Source organism: Argiope bruennichi, chromosome 8, assembly GCF_947563725.1.
Source record: "Argiope bruennichi chromosome 8, qqArgBrue1.1, whole genome shotgun sequence".
Lineage (NCBI taxonomy): Eukaryota > Metazoa > Arthropoda > Arachnida > Araneae > Araneidae > Argiope > Argiope bruennichi.
The window spans coordinates 30124665-30142635 of NC_079158.1; the positions used below are offsets into that span (position 1 = coordinate 30124665).

Consider the following 17971-nt stretch of genomic DNA (forward strand, 5'->3'; position numbering starts at 1 on the left):
AAAATCTAACGAATTGAAAATATGTAATCATAAAACATATTTTTCAGGATTTAAATAAATTTTGCTTAGTTTTATTTTCAATAATTAATTTAATTACTTTAATTATTAATAATTAATTAGAATATTAATCAAATTATCTATGTTTAAGTGTATTGTTGAAAAATCTTTCATTCACATATATTGGTATCGCTTGAATTTTATAAAATTATAAATTTCATTTACGTTAAGAACCATTTAAGACAAATTTACCAACATTCTTTCAATATTGACTCTGATTAGATTTTAAGGCATGTTTAAAACATGTCACAAACAGTTCCAACAATAACATATTGAATATAGTATCTTGAAGGGAAAAAATCACTTTAAAACTAATTCGAAACACCAATTGAAGAGAATTAAAAATGTCCACATTACGTCTTCAAAGGAAAAAATCATCATTTAAATGTTTGAAAGGAACTAGTTCATGCACTTAAAATTCATACATTAGACAAAAGCTTCTGGAATTTATAAAACTTATAATTTCACACAAGATATCCAATAAAGCACTTGTTGTAAAAGAATACTTATTAAATAAAGCAGCAGACAATTTTGTCCATGTGCGTCTGATTTCCTAATTTTAAAATAAGAAAATAAGGTAATTGTGGAAAATTTATTTCTTTAAAATGCAGGATTGTATTTTGGTAAAAGAGGGCTCTTTGTAACTTCTCTTAAAAATATAACATTGTAATTTACATTTTTAAAAACTTAACAAACCTTTAACAAATCATACTCTATCGCATTTATCAAGTTTGGAATGCCTGATTTAATTTATGTCACAGATATGTTCAGTATTAATAACTATGTCCATAGTTAATTTCTATTTTGAGAATTACTCAAAATTAATATTGTTGTATTATGCTTATAAAGCAAGATTAAATTTAATTAGAAAATAACTGCCAGTACCATAATGTTTTTAAAAAATAGCTGGCTAATTTCACATGACAAAAAATATTTTTCATATTATCTGATATTTGATACTAAAATGCTATTGAAATATATGATAAACTGAGCCAAGACAAAAGACAACAAATATGTGAATTTCATGATTATATAATACAATTCATCATACCATTCCCAAAACGATACACCAGTTTTAATCTAAAAAACGATTATCTCATATATTTTAATAAAAATTTGAAACATTTAAAAAAGTGCATGAGAAACTGATAATATGTGTTTAGAATTTAATGAAACATTTAAATAATATTGTGAACAAAGTATAAAAATGAATGCACCATTCAAACAATAGCAGTTACAGCATGATTCTAATGATAAAACATGAACAATGTGTAGCACAAGTTTCTATGTCTTCTCCTCACCTAGAATCTGCATTTTTATCTCAAACTAGAAAAGGAAAAAAAAATAATGTAAACATTGCCATGTAGATAATTTTATTATGAAATAAAATAATTTCAATGAAATAAATTCAATATTTTCGGAATTTTTTAATATGTTATTTACGATAAACACAAATATTATATAAAAATCATCAAAACATTTGAAGTTGAATGTTAATAAATTTAGATGTTTCCAATCTCAATATGATTTTATTGAAGTTATAATGTGATATTACATTGGTCATAGAATTTCGAAAATGAATTAAAAATAAGTGTATATATTATAATAACAGAAAGTGAGAAAAACAATCCGCAGGAAATGTTTATTAGGTTACTTTTCTGAAGAATTCATGAAAGAAGGTTTAGCAAAATAAATTTCTAAAAACAAGATCTTTAAGTTGAAATGAACCAAAAATTATTTATTCTTTTCACTTTAATTAAGCTACAGGTATTCAAAATGTAATCAATTAATATACATTATAGCTTCTTATATATTAAAATGCTTGTTATTTCATAATTTTTCATGAACAATCAATTTGATTTTCTTTCAACAGAACAATAATCTTTTGAAATTGAAATTTCTTATTTTACTATTGAAGAAATGGATTTTTCCATCCAAAGACTCAAAAATTAATGAATTCTCTCTCTTTAATAGGATGTAAAGACTAATATTTGAATTTAAAAATTGAATCAAGGGCTCATTACCAATAATTTTTCTTTTCGTTTTACTACAATATTTCTGTTTCACTGAGATTCCCTGTTTTTTTTCATAAACAGATCATAATGTTTCATGATACTACTTTTAACCTAAAAAAACATATGTGATTTTGCTTTTAGACATAAATCTTTTATTAAAACTATGTGAAAATAGGAATATATTAGGCTTTTATATCTTTGATTTTTCTCACTTTAAATTATGTCCACTCATATTTATTCGCGAATAGAAACTAATATTTTCATATTCAGTCTATTTCTAAATCAAGGCACTAGACTGACCATTCGAATCCTTTTTTTATTTTTCATGTATTTATTTTATTAATTTACTACAAAAACCGTAGTCTCGAAACAATTTTTTTTTCTCTTTTATATAAAGAAATATATTTTATTTTGGAAACGTGTTGTATTTATTCAACTAAGGAGGTCATTGAACACTTGAGATTTTTATGGATTTTCTGACATTCAGGTACCGATTAACTATAAATATATGTTTAAAAATACAATAATTTAATGCCCAAATTAGACTTGGATTCGAAGTTAAGGGGTAAAAATCAAATAGGAAAGTACTTACGTTCGTCACTGGGTGGTCGATCCTGAAAAACATTTTAAAAAGAATCAAAATACACAACAGTAACAAAGAAGTTTAAATTTAAAAACAGGTCAATTTACCTACATAAACAGTAAAGCTAACTAATATTAACATTAACATTTGTGAAAAAGATAAATGAATCAATGATATATAAAATAAAGTTTCGTGTAGAGTATTAATTTTGACAAATTATTTAAGAAAAAAACTTGGTTGAAGCATTAATAATAATAGCACAATTTTCTCTAAACCGAGTTGATAACCGTATTGGAATGGAAATTAAAGCTAGCATAAGGAATATTAAAAAAATTATCTATCTTTAAGCAATATTCATTATTACTAGGGTATATTATCTGTAAATTTCAAGGTTCAAAAATCTGTCACAATGCATCATATGTGACATACAATATACAAACATTCTACTAGAAGTTCACTGAATCATGTGCTACCAAGTTTGGAACATAGTTATTACTTTAGTAACAAATGCTTATTAAGTAAAGTATTATCAAAATTTTAATAAAATTTCTAATGATTTAAAAATTAATCGAAATTCTCTACAACTCTGAATTATATGGTTGCATAATTTTTTTACCTCACTTCATTAAATTTTTTAAAAGATATCTTTTAAATGAAATGAATTTTCTTTTTTTCTTTCTCTTTAAATTTTTATTCTAATTTTCACAATTTTTTTCAAAATTAATTTAAACACAATTTAAAAATGCATACCAATTTTTTTTCTGCTTATGAGGAAATTTAAAATAGTTTTAATATTTCATCAATCATTTAATTTTTGCTTCAGCCGGTATCTATAATATGATAAAAATTTTGCTTTTCTTGCACATAAATAATATTTAAAATGACTAAATACTATTTTTATTACATTTTAAATAATATTTTTATTAAATTCCCTCATAAGAATATGTATTCATTTGCGGAACTGTTGCATATCAGAAAATATAGGTGAAATCGAAACAAATAAACTCTAGATTAGCTAATCATATTGTGAACTGCAACCGATAAGCTTCATAGATCTTGCCAAGCTTTATATAGTTGAAGCTTTATAGAATTTACCTGTTGTAGCTCCATGAAGCTTATGCTCTAGTAATGACTGCTTAGCATTTTGCTAACATTTTATCAAATTATTGCACTGACTGCCACTAAAATCGTTTGACTCATATCTCCAATTAATACCTGGGTGCAATGCAGTTAACACTTGGATGCAATTAGATGGCTCCTTTTATATTGTACTTAAGAAAGAGTAGAAAAAGGTCTTATAAAGAAGTCTAAATCTCAAGCATTAGTCCGACCTAAAAAGAATACTAGGCATTCCTTCATACAAACATATAGGCACTTATTAATTAACGGTGAAAGAGCCATAACTCGCCAAATGCAGCACTAAAATGCGCCAACCTATGAGCTCTCTTCTAGCTTACGAGAAGTAACAAGCATCTGTTTACTCTATTTATATAAAGTTTACAGGAACAAAATCCTATTTTTACCAATCCTACACAGTCAATTAATAAATATCAACTAGACATTAATAACATATTATATGTCATTGCCAATACGATTTGAGAAAATATTAATCAAGAATCAAAATGTAAAAGTAAAATATGTGAACAGAAAACCTCGAAGCTTCCCGCTTCCAGCTTTTCCAGTGCTGGCATCGGCCCCATGTTGAGACCCTGGAGAATCAGACTAAAGGCCTCTAGGGTGCGATCTTTGAAATTCTCCAGTAGTTCCTTGGAAAGATCTGTGGGATCCACTTGCAGATTTTTAAACCTATCCTTTATCTCAATCAACTGGAAGATAAATATTTATAAGTTCATTTGCTCTCAAATGTTTTAATTACAAACAAATAGGTTCAGCTTTATAACAAGAAACTATCAATCCATAAATAAACAATGTGCAAAAACACCTATATAATTTTTCTGAATCTATATAATAAAATATAAAATATACATTGTATTTAGAGAGCGCTAATGCTGCTACAAACTAAAACACAAATGAACTTAACCAAAATTAGAAATAAATATTAAGTTAATAGCCAAAGAATCAAAAAGAAAGATTAACTGAATCCGGCCCGAAGACTCTCTCAAGGGTCAACCTCAGGCAAGGATTCAAACCAGGGATTTTTTCTGTGAGGGGTCTGACTTTCGTCCAACAAACTGACCCCTCGTGACCCGAAAATCCCAGAAAATTGAGGTTTTAGAGATAAATTAGTATCACAAGATTAAAACAAGTAAAAACACTAGCAAAAAACAATCCAAATAATACCACAGCAAATCAAACCACAAAATACATGAAAATAGCACCAAAAAGTAATATAAACAGAAGGCAAAATACTTACAAATTGAAAGTACAATTCTGAATAAAACTACTTGAGGTTAAAACGTGCTATTGTAGATGCATTTCGTTAAACTAAACTAGAATTTAATTTTTCCACGTTTACAGCTATATCCGCCTCCCACGTTTCGTCATAAAGCATCGTCATCAAACCTGCAGCGCCAACTATTGAATTAAAACTTAAAGCGAACAAACCGGAGGAAGTCAGAAATTAAACAGACCCTATCTTATCAAAACTTCTATATTGCAAAAGTTTTTGGGAAATTCGTTAATAGTTAAATTTTTAATGAGATTGTTTGTTGCTAAGATATAAGAGCTTTTATTATTGCAAATTTTTTTAATCCTGTTAAATTGTGAAAATATCAAATTTTTGAAAATTTTAGAGTTTAAATTAGAATGGTAGTTACTAAGTTTAATTATTTTAAAGTTAAATTCATCCCTTTTATCATAAATACCTATCAAAGTTTTTCCCTTATCAATTTCTATATTTAAATCTAAATAAATCTAAATAATTAGCTTTAAGTTGATTTTCGTTTGTTTGAGTTAAAGCTAATTCTTTTGGGTAACAATTAATAATATCATTAGGATTATCCACATTTAACAAAATTAAGTCATCAATATACCTCCAGCCTATTATTAAGTTAAGTTTAATTATTTCTTTTTCATAATTATGTAGGAAAATATTGGCTAACGCACTTGAAAAAGCTGTTCCCATTGGAATTCCTTTTTCTTGTTTATAAAAATTTATTCCGTTAAAAACATAGTTTTCTTTAATATTAAATTTACATAACTCTAACCAATTAGTTTTTGTAATAATATCTCTGTTTAAATATTCTTCATATATATTAGTACAGACATCTATTAACTTTTCATGAGGTAGATTAGTGTATAAATTTTCAAAATCGTAAGTATTAAGCTTAGTAATCTTGTTATTTTTAGGAAGTCCAAAATATCTTTGTTACTATTGATAATAAAATTATCTTCCTCTTTAATTTTATTCAGGACAATTTTTAAGTATTTAAAGAAATGTTTTCCCGTATAGTAATTGTAACTGCCGGTGCTACAAGTTACGAATCTAAAATTTATTGGTTTTTTATGAAATTTTATTGTTGGGAAGAGGTAAGGGTAGTTTAAAGAGCAAGTTTTGATTTTAATTTTTTTAGCGAAAGCTAGCATCCTTTTATCCAATTCTTTTTTCCCGGTGTTAATTAATTTGTAAGTTGAATTAGAGTTATATTCATTAGTTAGAAGTTCTTTATAATAATATTTACAAATTAAACCGAAATTATTTGCCGATTTATCTATTACTGTAATAACAAACCTCTCTTTTAAATTTTTTATTTCTTTTTTCAAAGCTTTGTTGAAATAAATTCCTCTTTCTTTAGTTCTAACGTTGTCTGCATTAAATTTTGTTTTAATGTCTTCTAAGATCCTTACTTTCCATTCTCTGAAACCTTCTGGAGGCCAATGGTATTTCCTAGATAATTTGGAAATAAAAATATCCAAATCTTGTCCGATAGAAATTAAGATTTTTTTAATGTTAACTTTTTCTCTTAATCTAAATTTCGTGCCCCTTTCCATTAAATCTCTTAAAGAGTTAGAATCTATAATAATCTGGGTTTTTCGGGTCACGAGGGGTCAGTTTGTTGGACGAAAGTCAGACCCCTCACAGAAAAAATCCCTGGTTTGAATCCTTGCCTGAGGGTGACCCTTGAGAAAGTCTTCGGGCCGGATTCAGTTAATCTTTCTTTTTGATTCTTTGGCTATTAACTTAATATTTATTTCTAATTTTGGTTCAGCTTTATAACGAATCATTAAGATAGTCAGCTGATCTCTGTATAGTTTCAATCAAACTGTTTTGATGGAGCATTTACAATTAGTTTAACTTGTTTAAGATATTCAAGAAAACAATTTAAATAGCACATTTATATTTCTAAATAACACCACAGAATATTAATACACTCATGGTAATATTCCATTATTTTTATGATCTATATGATTTCTTTTATTGCTTGTTACATTAAAAAAAATGTTTTTATTTTTTAAATATCCCTTAGATCAATATCAGGTCAAGAGATAATGGCAAGACTAATCCACTAGAAAATTTTCAGTCAATAGAAAAATTATCAAAGAATTCATTTTTTTTAAGTAATGGAAATTTTGCTTTGTTAGTGTTGATGTTTCATTTAATGTTGTTTCTATGTGATTTTATTTATCTGCATACTATATTTACCATTCCTGGTCGCTTTTAAAATTTCATAATTCTTCTCTAAGACAAAATGTTTTCTGGCAGAAAATTGGCTATTTTTTGGTTATTATTTTATATTATAATCCAAAATAAGAAAAGAATAATATGAATATAGATAAAGAAAAAATTGTATCTTGATATAGGAAAATATGAATCTATATAAGATATTTTTTCTTGTCATTCTCTTAATTTTGACGCGTTCCAAGTTGATAAGTTTTTATCAAATACCCATTTCCTTAACTCTTTATAATTTTGTTTTATTTTATTTATTTTTCTAATTTCTGAATTTTGATATTCATAATTTTTATTGAAAGATAAGCAGTAAATGTGAAATTGAATATTGAATGTTGCTTTTAATACTTCAGCTATATATTTTTATTATAGTCGTAAATAATTTAATATTTTTTACAAACTGTGATTCAGTTTCTTCAAAATATTTATATAGTATTTTTTAAACATTTATCATATTTTTCGTCTAATTCCAGTAGAAATTCAAATAAGTAATTTCTTAATACGAGTTTGATTCGCATTTAAAATGACCGAAACATTTAGGTTTTAGAAAAATCTGAATGACATAGCTTTACAATAACATTAGTATTCAAGCTTTGTTTCATTTAAGAATAAATTAATTTAAAATTGTGTTAATTTAAGAATATGTTAATTTAAAGCTATCTAATATAAAAATAATTAATTTAAAACTGGTTAATTTAAGACCGAATTAATTTGAAGCTGTCTAATATAAGACTAAATTAATTTAAAATTGTGTTAATTTAAAACTAAATTAATACTTTCAGTCATTTCAGCAACTTATTTATTTTAAGTCATGACCAGTAGATTAGACTATTCTGATGCATATTGATAATGCAAATCGTTAAAAATAGAATAACGTCTGATTTAATAATTTGTTCCTATTTTTAAATGAATTTTTTTATATAGCTACATCAAAATCCATCTCGCATATACTTCGGTAGAATGGTCGGCAACTTCATTTATTACATGAGTTATAGAGTTCTTTTATTTTTCTTTTACCTGCACCCCGCTGGTGTGGTATGGAAGTTTGCAGAGGGGTCCAGCTCATGTGTAATCCTCGTCATCTGACAGTGATTTAAAATTACGAAGTCCGTCCCAAAATAGTCTTAGTTTTGCTTTAAAAACGGGACTTTAATATAACTAAACTAAACTAAACCTTTTTCCTGCACATCAGAAGATAACCGATTAAAACTAATTTTAAATAAAAATCTTTCCATATATTATATGGTTAAGTATTTAATGTCATGCTTTATGAGAAAATAAGTTTTTACCTTATCTAGATTTTTCTTGTCAATTGGTATTCCTTTCTTTATGTTTTCTTTGATACTGTCTAGTGCAATATTCAGCTCTTCTAGCAATTTTGTACCTTTCTTTATTTTTTCCTTTCTAAAAAAGCATTAAAAAATTAAGTAGTAGTGCATGGGGCTATATAAATCTAAGAGGAGCTTCAGAAAAAGCATCTTTAAAAAATGAGTTATCACAATTCTTATATATTTTCTAACACAAGAAAAAAAATTTCAGCATTAGGTAATGCTTCAAAATCTAAAATATGAAAATAGACAACTTATGTAGCCATGGAAATTATATATTCTATCGATTAGAATGCTATTTTTTTTTCTTATGTCTAAAAATGTCCGATTCTTTTCCAAGTTTAGGCAAGTGAAAATCATAGTCCTGTTCACCATTTACATTATTTACAGTTTCTGGAATTACTTTACCCATTATTTTACTTTTGGGGAATATCTTTAAGTCTTTCAACATTAATAATACTTTTATAGAATGGTGTTTCTACAATTTTATAATCTAAAACTTTGGTGCAATTTCAGATATCTAAAGCTCGTTATTAAGCTTCGTATTTCATTCTTCTTATAAGCTAGTACAAAGCAAAAAACTGAAAGTACAGAATTTTAAATAGTTCATGGTGCTAATGTTACTTTTTTTTACTTAATTTACTAATTCAAAGATTTCATTTTTTTAAATGTATATAGTCTTCACAGCGAGATAAATTCCAAGGTTTCTATGAAATCAGATATTTGACTAGAAACTTCTGAAGATTTATATATGTTTAAAGAGATATGCATTGTTTATAAAAAAACGTCAGCGGGATTGGTCACTGGGAAATTCTACTTCTTTTCTTACTTAATTTTCTACTGCTAAAAATTCATTGTAAGTAAGTGATTTCTGTTTAATTAGAAATAGGATCATACATTAAAAGAGGACAGATATCAATCAATTACATGTTGAATCTTGATTTATATGCATTTCATTGAGGGTATTACTTTTCACTTGATTACATTCCTTAATGATGTTCCATAAAATCAATGTAATCTGGCTTTAAAATATTACATTCCATTTGCATCAGTATTATAATATTAATAATAATTTTATAGAATGGCGCTTCTATCATTTTATAATCTAAAACTTTGATATAATTTCAAATATCTAAAGCTCGTTATTAAGTTTCGTATTTCACTCTTCTTATAAGCTAGTACAAAGGATATAGTATTTAGGCTGTTATAAAGGAAAAGCCAGTGAGAATGGTCACTCTGAAATTTTCCCGTGCCTTTTCTTACGTAATTTTCTACTGCTAAAAATTCATTGTAAGTAAGTGATTTTTTCTATTTAATTAGAAACAGGATCATACATTAAAAGAGGACAGATATCAATCGATAACATGTCGAATCTTCATTTATATACATTTCATTGAGGGTATTACTTTTCACTTGATTACATTCCTTAATGATGTTCCATAAAATCAATGTAATCTGGCTTTAAAATATTTCATTCCATTTGCATCAGTATAATAATAATACTTAATATTAATAATACATTTATAGAATGGCGCTTCTATCATTTTATAATCTAAAACTTTGGTATAATTTCAAATATCTAAAGCTCGTTATTAAGCTTTGTATTTCATTCTTCTTATAAGCTAGTATAAAGGAAAGCCAGCGAGAATGGTCAGTCTGAAAATTCCCGTGCCTTTTCTTACGTAATTTTCTACTGCTAAAAATTCATTGTAAGTAAGTGATTTCTGAAATGTGTAATACAGTTTTTGATTGTTAACTGTGTATTTTTCCTCTACTACCTTTAGAAGTCCTTTTCTATATCGGTAATGTGCCATTCTACTTATTCAACAAAGAATCCATAAAAGAGATATTTGTGTATTGTGTGTAAGGTTTGTATCGAAGTATGACGTTTTAGAATGAATAATGTTAGCTTATAAGTTTAAGAAGCGGTAATTCGATTCTCATTTGGCGCATTGGAATAAAGGTTAAAGGATTAATCTGCATATTTTTATGTACGGCGTTTTAAGATTGAAGGACAAATTATTAATTTTCGTCATTTTCTGAAATACAAAAATGAAATTAAATTGTGTATATAGATATATATATATTAAAATATTTAAGAAATTATGAGACAGTATGCAAAATTCTTACAATTTCGTTGCTTCTTCAATTGGAGGACTTGCGCCAACTAAAGCTGGATAAACATAAGAAAAATATGAAAGAAACATAAATTTTATTTTCAAAACAATAGCTAATAAAGCGTATTCAAATAATAATAATAGATAAGACAGGATTTATTAAGATTTTTTTAGTACTTGTTGATATTTACAGCTGTCAGGATAAAACGCCAAAAAATTTAGAAACAGAGCCAAATGAAGTCCCAGAGATAAATCGCTATCATATGAAAACTATAATGCACCCGTCTTGGCTAAATCCTGGCATCTTATGTAAAGTAAAATTAAGTGTTATCTGAAATTCTTCAAATAATCTGAAGGTAATAAATATCTGCAAGTACTATTTTTATGGTAAAAGTTGCTTTGTTATAAAATAATTTGCATTTATAATGCATTGCATTTATTTGCTTTGAATAATGAAATCAGCTTTAGAATGTTCCGGTATTTTCATAAGCCATTGAAGAAAAATGTTGCATTTATCCAAAATTGTGATACTTGCAACTTTCTACTTGTGATACTTGTAACTTGTGAACTTGTAGCATTTGTAGCTTTCTTTTATTAGATTTAGTTCGATTTTGTTTATCAATTTAGAAATAGGTACCTTTTTATACTCATTAAATTTGGTCTACTGATCTTTGCAAAAAAAGGATTTTGTTATTTATTTTTCACGATTTAATGTCTCAATTTTATTATAATTATAATATTTTATACATTTGTGAGTTTCAGGTGACAGTACACTATTCTAATATTTTCTGAATCGAATTAACGGTTAACTGATAAATTAAAATGCACTTTATCTCTATACCATGCATATTAATTTTTACTGCATTAAAGAAAAAACTAATCATAAAATTTCAAAATAATTATTATAAAAAATTATTATTATTAAAGATTCATGAATTAATTAAAATTGGAAAAAATTCCCTTTCCGATATATTGATAGCATATTTTCAAAATCTGTTTTTGTTAAATTTATTCAGTAAAGAATTTTAATTTTATGAAATGGTAGAGGTTGTTCACTATTATATATTTACTTCAAAATAATGTAGCTTCAGGAGCATTTAATATTATATTACCTAAATGATAGTAATTTTCGATACATGATTTAACTGAATAATGTCCATAATTATTTATTTATATGATTACGATTTTGAATCATATTTGGCTATAATTTTAAGTGTCTTTTGCAAGAAAAAAAAACTCTTTTTTATAGATGTAACATTGCATCTGTAGAGTAAATAGCATTAACTTATAAGTTCCATTGCCACCAATATTCAACATACTTTATGCAGTCATTACATTATATTTTTACCATGATGTGTCAGGAAAGTTGAAGCAGAATAAATAATCAGAAATGCGATTAAAATAGCTGATGCCATCTAAAAACAGAAAAAAAGAAAATGTAAAGAAATTATACAATGTATTTTGCAAAATTTAATTTTTATTTTATACTTAAATAACCTAAAACATCCAATGATATTTTTACAATATCTGGCATTTAGAATTTCGAGTAACATCCTTAGAGATATTGTGGAATATCTTGTGATAAAATGGGTACAAACTATTTCTCAAATAAAATGGTCATTTCATCATCTTTATCCTGTATGTGTTAACTTTGACGAAAATAAATTTACGAAGGTAAGAACAAAGAATTGCCACTCGTAAGAAAAATAAAATTAATGATTATAATTATGATTCATTCTGATAAGGAAATGAAATGTTATTCTTAAAATAAGCAAACTCATAACAAACGAACGGTATTTTGATAATTATTTTAAGATATCAGCCTTTGATGGCTAGTTGGTTAATTAGGATTAATGACAGCTAAAAATATTAATTAAGTATTGCGTGTAATTATATTTTGCTTACACAAAATATTATTCCCAGCAAATCATATTTCATGACAACTAAAAGCTGTAAGCTTAGGCAGCTGTAACGACAGCTAAAACATGATATTACAGCTGTCTAGGCTTTCGTTATAGCTAATGACTGCTTTTTTTAATTATTTATTTATGACAGTTAAAATATTAATGAAACATTTCGTGTAATTGTATCTTAATTACACGAAAAATTATTCCCAGCAAATTAGTTTCAAACTTCGGAATTTGATAGACAAAAAACAAACTAATATAGAAACCTTACACCGTTCTGCTCATTGTGTTTATGTATCTCCCTAATTCTTTGTCTATGTCATTGTACATCCAATAATACCACATTAAAGAGCAATAGTGCTAAAAATAAGAACACTAAAAAAATGTTTTTCAATTCTTTGATTTTAAAGTTAAGCTTTAATTGTAAGAAAAACTAATATTTTAAAAGATTTATTAATATCATATCTCATATTGAAATCTACTCACAATGGAAAAATAAAACAATTTTCTATATCTTAATCATAAAGATTGGAGAAAACGTCAGAATAAAACATTACTAGTAGCAATGAAAACGAATTGTTTTCCTTCAATATTCTTATAAATTGTTAAAAAAATTCTAATTTATGAAAAATAGAAAAAAAAATTAAAAAGTGTCGTGATTGAAAATGTTAAAGTGAAAAATTGAAAAAATTTTGAATGAAAAATTTGATGAAAATTGAAAATGTTAAAAATTCCACAAATATTTGTGAAAGACATCGCGGGAAAATGCCAAAAACTAGCTTAATTTTTAATTAATTAAAATTTCAAAAAACATTCAACAATATTTGTAACAATGGAAATAAATTGTTTCACTTCTATATTCATATAAATTGTGGCAACTTTTTTTTTAATTTATGAAAAATTAGAAGAAAAAAAAATGGCATTATTGAAAATATTAAATTTTAAAATGACGTAAAAATCATATCCGTGCTGTAATATTTTTGGAAGTTATTGCAGAGAAATGACAAAAGGCAGTTTTATTTTTAATTATTAAAATTTCGAAAAAGCATTTCCGAAGTCATAATCTTTAGTGCATAGTTCAAGCCTCTAATATATATATATATATATGCTATGTTTGGCAATCCTAAGCCAAACGGATAGTCATCTATAGAGCAGTAGTACACACAATAAGTAATGTGCGTACACGCACACTCATTTTTATTATTAACACAGGTTTTCAAAGAACAATTGATAAGTTTTCTAAGAAAATTATTGAAAATAAGGATCGAATTTTAATTATTATGAGAAGGTTGGTCTCAAATATTAAAAAAAAAGTTGATTTCTAAAAGATTCATATCATTTTTGTTATTGTTATTTAATCATTTATCCGAATGGCATTTATAAACTATCTACAATCGTCTCTTGTGGTGGGATTTATTTCATTTATTTGATTTAATAGAGTGATAATTGATAGTTTGTAAACACTTAATTCGACACAATATTTTTCACATTTCTTCTTTATTTGCATTACCAATGAATACTTCAATAATAAATAATAAACCTCTGCTTTAAAAATTAATTCAATTCCTGCAAATACAATATAATTCAATAAGCTTCACCAATTTCAATTTCCGAATTTTTGGCACGTTTTGTACGAGGAGTACTGACAGTACAAGTTAAAATATGACTACTTGTAATTAGAGTTAAATATCTAGGACGAAATTTAAATTGACTATATTTGACATTTTTCGCCTTTTTTTTCAGTACTCCGAAGTATTTCATTACACTTATGATAATTTTCATTTTCTCTCACCAATTTTACAAGGTTACATTCGAATTCCGATCGCAAAAAAAAGATATGTATTATTGCAAAAAACTGACAATTTTTTTTTCAAAAATTGCATGCATGTTTTATAAATTTTAGAAGTCTTTAAAAAAGTAAGCGGACGGCTACTGAAAACAATGTCGTTGCTTTCGATAACTAAATTATTTTGCAGAAATTTAAATTCCAATCAATAAAACAAAGATTAAAAACACGAAAATCATTCAAATTCACTGTAAAAGCAAAAAAAAAAATGATATCAAAGTCTATTTCTAAATACACCATAAAAGTTCTAATTGAATATGATAAAGATAATTTTGAATAATTCAGATCGTAAATATGATCAGTTTATGCATTTTTAAGCAAAACATGGCTTACCTTTAAGCACAAGACTTGAATTCAGAGCTGTTGATGCAATTATGAATGAGGACTGTTCTGACACGTCAAACCACCACGACGGTGGTGAATAGTAAAATGAGGCTCGTTTGAACAGGTGTCAATGTACACCTTTGTGTATTTTGATTAACTGAGTAAACATAGTGGAAACTTCTTAAGCCGTTTATTCTAACGAAATTTATCAGAAGCTGTTTCGGATGTATAAACTGTAATTCTTGGAAGGACTATGTAGGGTTAGTTAAATACAAACGGAAATAATTATACACGTAATCAAGTTATTTAGAAAGTAAGAAATCTCCCAACAGAAAAATATACATTGAGCCCTTTTTTTAATTATAGCCAGTCACTTCATTACCACAAAAATATACATTGAATCTGTTGGGAGATTCCCTACTTTGTAAATGTAGAGGTACTTTAAATCAACGGGTTTGTTCATAGGTGAGACATTTTTATATTAATAATAGTGCATTAAAATCGCAAGAAATTAAGTCGGTGTCTTTAGTGAAAAAAAATGAAATTAAGGATGAAAAATGTAACTCAACCTATCGAAATATGAAAAATTTGACTTGAAGTTTATTTTTTAATAATTGACTAGACGTAGGTATACTCAACAGGTATTCATTTTTCTGCCAAGATACTATTAAACAGATTTTCATTTTTGACATGAATTCAAATTGAAATTTAAATCGGAAATTGTAATAGCACTATAAGAGGCAAGTTTCAAAATTTAGTATATAAAGTAACGTGATGTCCTAGTTAAAAATACTTATCACGCCGATTTTTATAATGTTTGATGAAAATTTGATCAAAACTCTTACAAACAACATGAACTGTTTAACTTATACGTAATAGTTTGATTTCCTGAATTTATCTTATGAAAACTGAAATTTTAATGAAGAAAAGTGAAATACATTAATTGAAGTTAAGTAAGAAGCATATCATTCTAAAACGATATTAACAATTATTATACAAATATAAATATCTCGACATCCGGAAATGAAAAGAAAAATTAGTTTAACGAATTGCTTTCAAGGGGCTATAGGACTTTAACATTTAAAACAGATCTTGAAAATTGGTAAAATGTGACTCTCCCTAAAGTAAGAAAAATTTCTTAAATGTATGAAATTTTTACCACAGTTTTATAAGACATTTAAATTTATAATTGAGAAATTTTAAGTCAGTAAATTATTTTCAATATGGGGGAAAAAGCGTGTTCCTTATAAATTGTCTAAGACAGAGTTTTCTTGCTCGCGAAGTTTTTCCAAAAATCAACACTTTTATATTAACAAATGTCACACCAATTTAGTCCTAAATAATCCCTTTAAAGTCATAAAAAGGGATAAATATTTAAATAGATTTATTGGATAGATTATTAGATTTTATTCAATAGATTTTACATTGTTAAAACATGATAACACTTTTTAAAAAATTTAGCACATTAGGAAGCGCTGAAGAAAAATATGCTTAGTAATGCTTGATTTTGCATGATTTTCTTTATAAAGCATGTATAAGCATATCTGAAAAATTCTATATTGATACAATGAATCATTTTTGTTTAATCCTTTGCTCAAGCTCTGAAAATGTAATATTGTGAAAAATGACTTTAAGGTTTAAAAAAAACACTTTTCTATATACATTCAAATGCCATTGATCTTCACGTTTCTGAGTGAAAAGTCAATGGAGACCTTCACGTTTTTGACTACAGCTTTTAAAGTACATACATGTGAATACATATGTACATGTACATATATATAATATAATACACGTACATGCATGTGAAATGCCTTAAAATATTCAAAAGGGTTTCGGCTATCAAATGATATCATAAGAAATTTTTATAAACTTAAAAGTTTAAAGGTCCTAAGATAAATAATGTGATAAAGTGCAATTTTTTTAAAAATAAAATTATTGATTGTTAACTAATATTTAAACTTCAATAGTTAATTTTTTTTAATTCTCCAATTCATTAAATTGTTACTTATAAAAATGAAAAAGCATCAATATAAATGATTCACTTTGCGCTTATACTGGTGCTTTTCTAAAAGATTACTCATATAAATTTCAAAATTAACCAACATTAAACAAACTACAAAACTAGAGGAGCATTGAAACTCAAAAGTGCTCTGTGATGGCATTCGAAGAGAATACAGATCGTTATACTTTCAATGACTTTCAAGCATAGGAGATGAGATATGTTTTTTAGATGTAAATAAACCTTCTGAAATTATTTCCATTTTAAAACTAGCTTTTATTATTTTCCAGATCAATGCTTATCGTTTCCAGAATATTTCTTCGTATTAAATGTTTAGACATTTTTTTACTTTTTGCAGGTTTATAAAAATATAATTGAAAAAGTTATTCATTCCTTATAAATAGAAATAATTGCTATGAATATATAAGAAAAATAAACAAGTATATTTCCATGAATTTTTCACTTTTTCGTAAACGAAAATAATGTAATCGACAGAAAATATGATATTGAAATCTTGACCTTCGCTTTCCAGATCATTGAGTTTGATAAACATATTTATCAATTATATGTGTTCATTTTCTATGTAAGCAACAATTAAATAATAGAACAAGCTAAGTGGATGAAATTTGTCGGTCATTTTTTTCATTAAAATTTTGTATTTGATCAAATTTTGTGTGACATTCTCCTACGATAATGTTACCTTTACTTATGTGTTCAAAATTGCAACGTGCTCGAAAAATATAGCCTCACACAGAATCTTTATATCAAAATAATATGTATGTTAGGGTCTTTTCCCTAAATCCCATCAAATGATGGATTGTTTTCCACTATTAATATCAGTGATGCAAAGAGCGAAATGAATGAAATTTAGTACACGGTCTTTATATTAAAATAAATCGTTTATTTTAGACAAAGAGCAAATGTAAATTGTGCTTTTTCTAAAATAAAATATTCAATTGCAGATCGTGGACCAAATAATTCATTATTAATATAAGCAGTGAAAATTATGAAACCTCTCTTTTTATAATAATCAAGTTTTTATATTCCTCCACATTTCTGTGACTATAAAAATAAACAAGAAAGCAATATTAATGTTATTAGTTTATAAGACAGTTTAAGTGGAATTTAATATAAAGTAATCAACAGATAATCCATACTCCTAAGT

General features: G+C 26.1%; 1 protein-coding gene across 1 annotated transcript; it reads right to left on the minus strand.

The window, feature by feature from the left end:
• Positions 1-1206: 1206 nt before the first annotated feature.
• Positions 1207-14901, minus strand: LOC129981955 (uncharacterized). Its single transcript, XM_056093026.1, has 7 exons — positions 14817-14901; positions 12079-12145; positions 10744-10786; positions 8575-8689; positions 4308-4481; positions 2665-2686; positions 1207-1383 (listed from the first exon to the last, which is right to left on the minus strand). The coding sequence occupies exons 2-7, from the start codon at positions 12143-12145 to the stop codon at positions 1379-1381; spliced, it is 426 nt and encodes a 141-aa protein (XP_055949001.1). The 5' UTR covers positions 14817-14901; the 3' UTR covers positions 1207-1378.
• Positions 14902-17971: the final 3070 nt, after the last annotated feature.

Bases quoted from the DNA above. Each gene is read 5' to 3' on its own strand.
- LOC129981955 (XM_056093026.1), bottom strand. From the start codon at position 12,145: ATGGCATCAGCTATTTTAATCGCATTTCTGATTATTTATTCTGCTTCA. The intron at 10,787-12,078 runs GTAAAAATATAA...ATGTTTATCCAG, and splicing joins AACTTTCCTGACACATCATG to CTTTAGTTGGCGCAAGTCCT. The intron at 2,687-4,307 runs GTTTTCTGTTCA...AATGTTTTTCAG, and splicing joins TGGAAGCGGGAAGCTTCGAG to GATCGACCACCCAGTGACGA.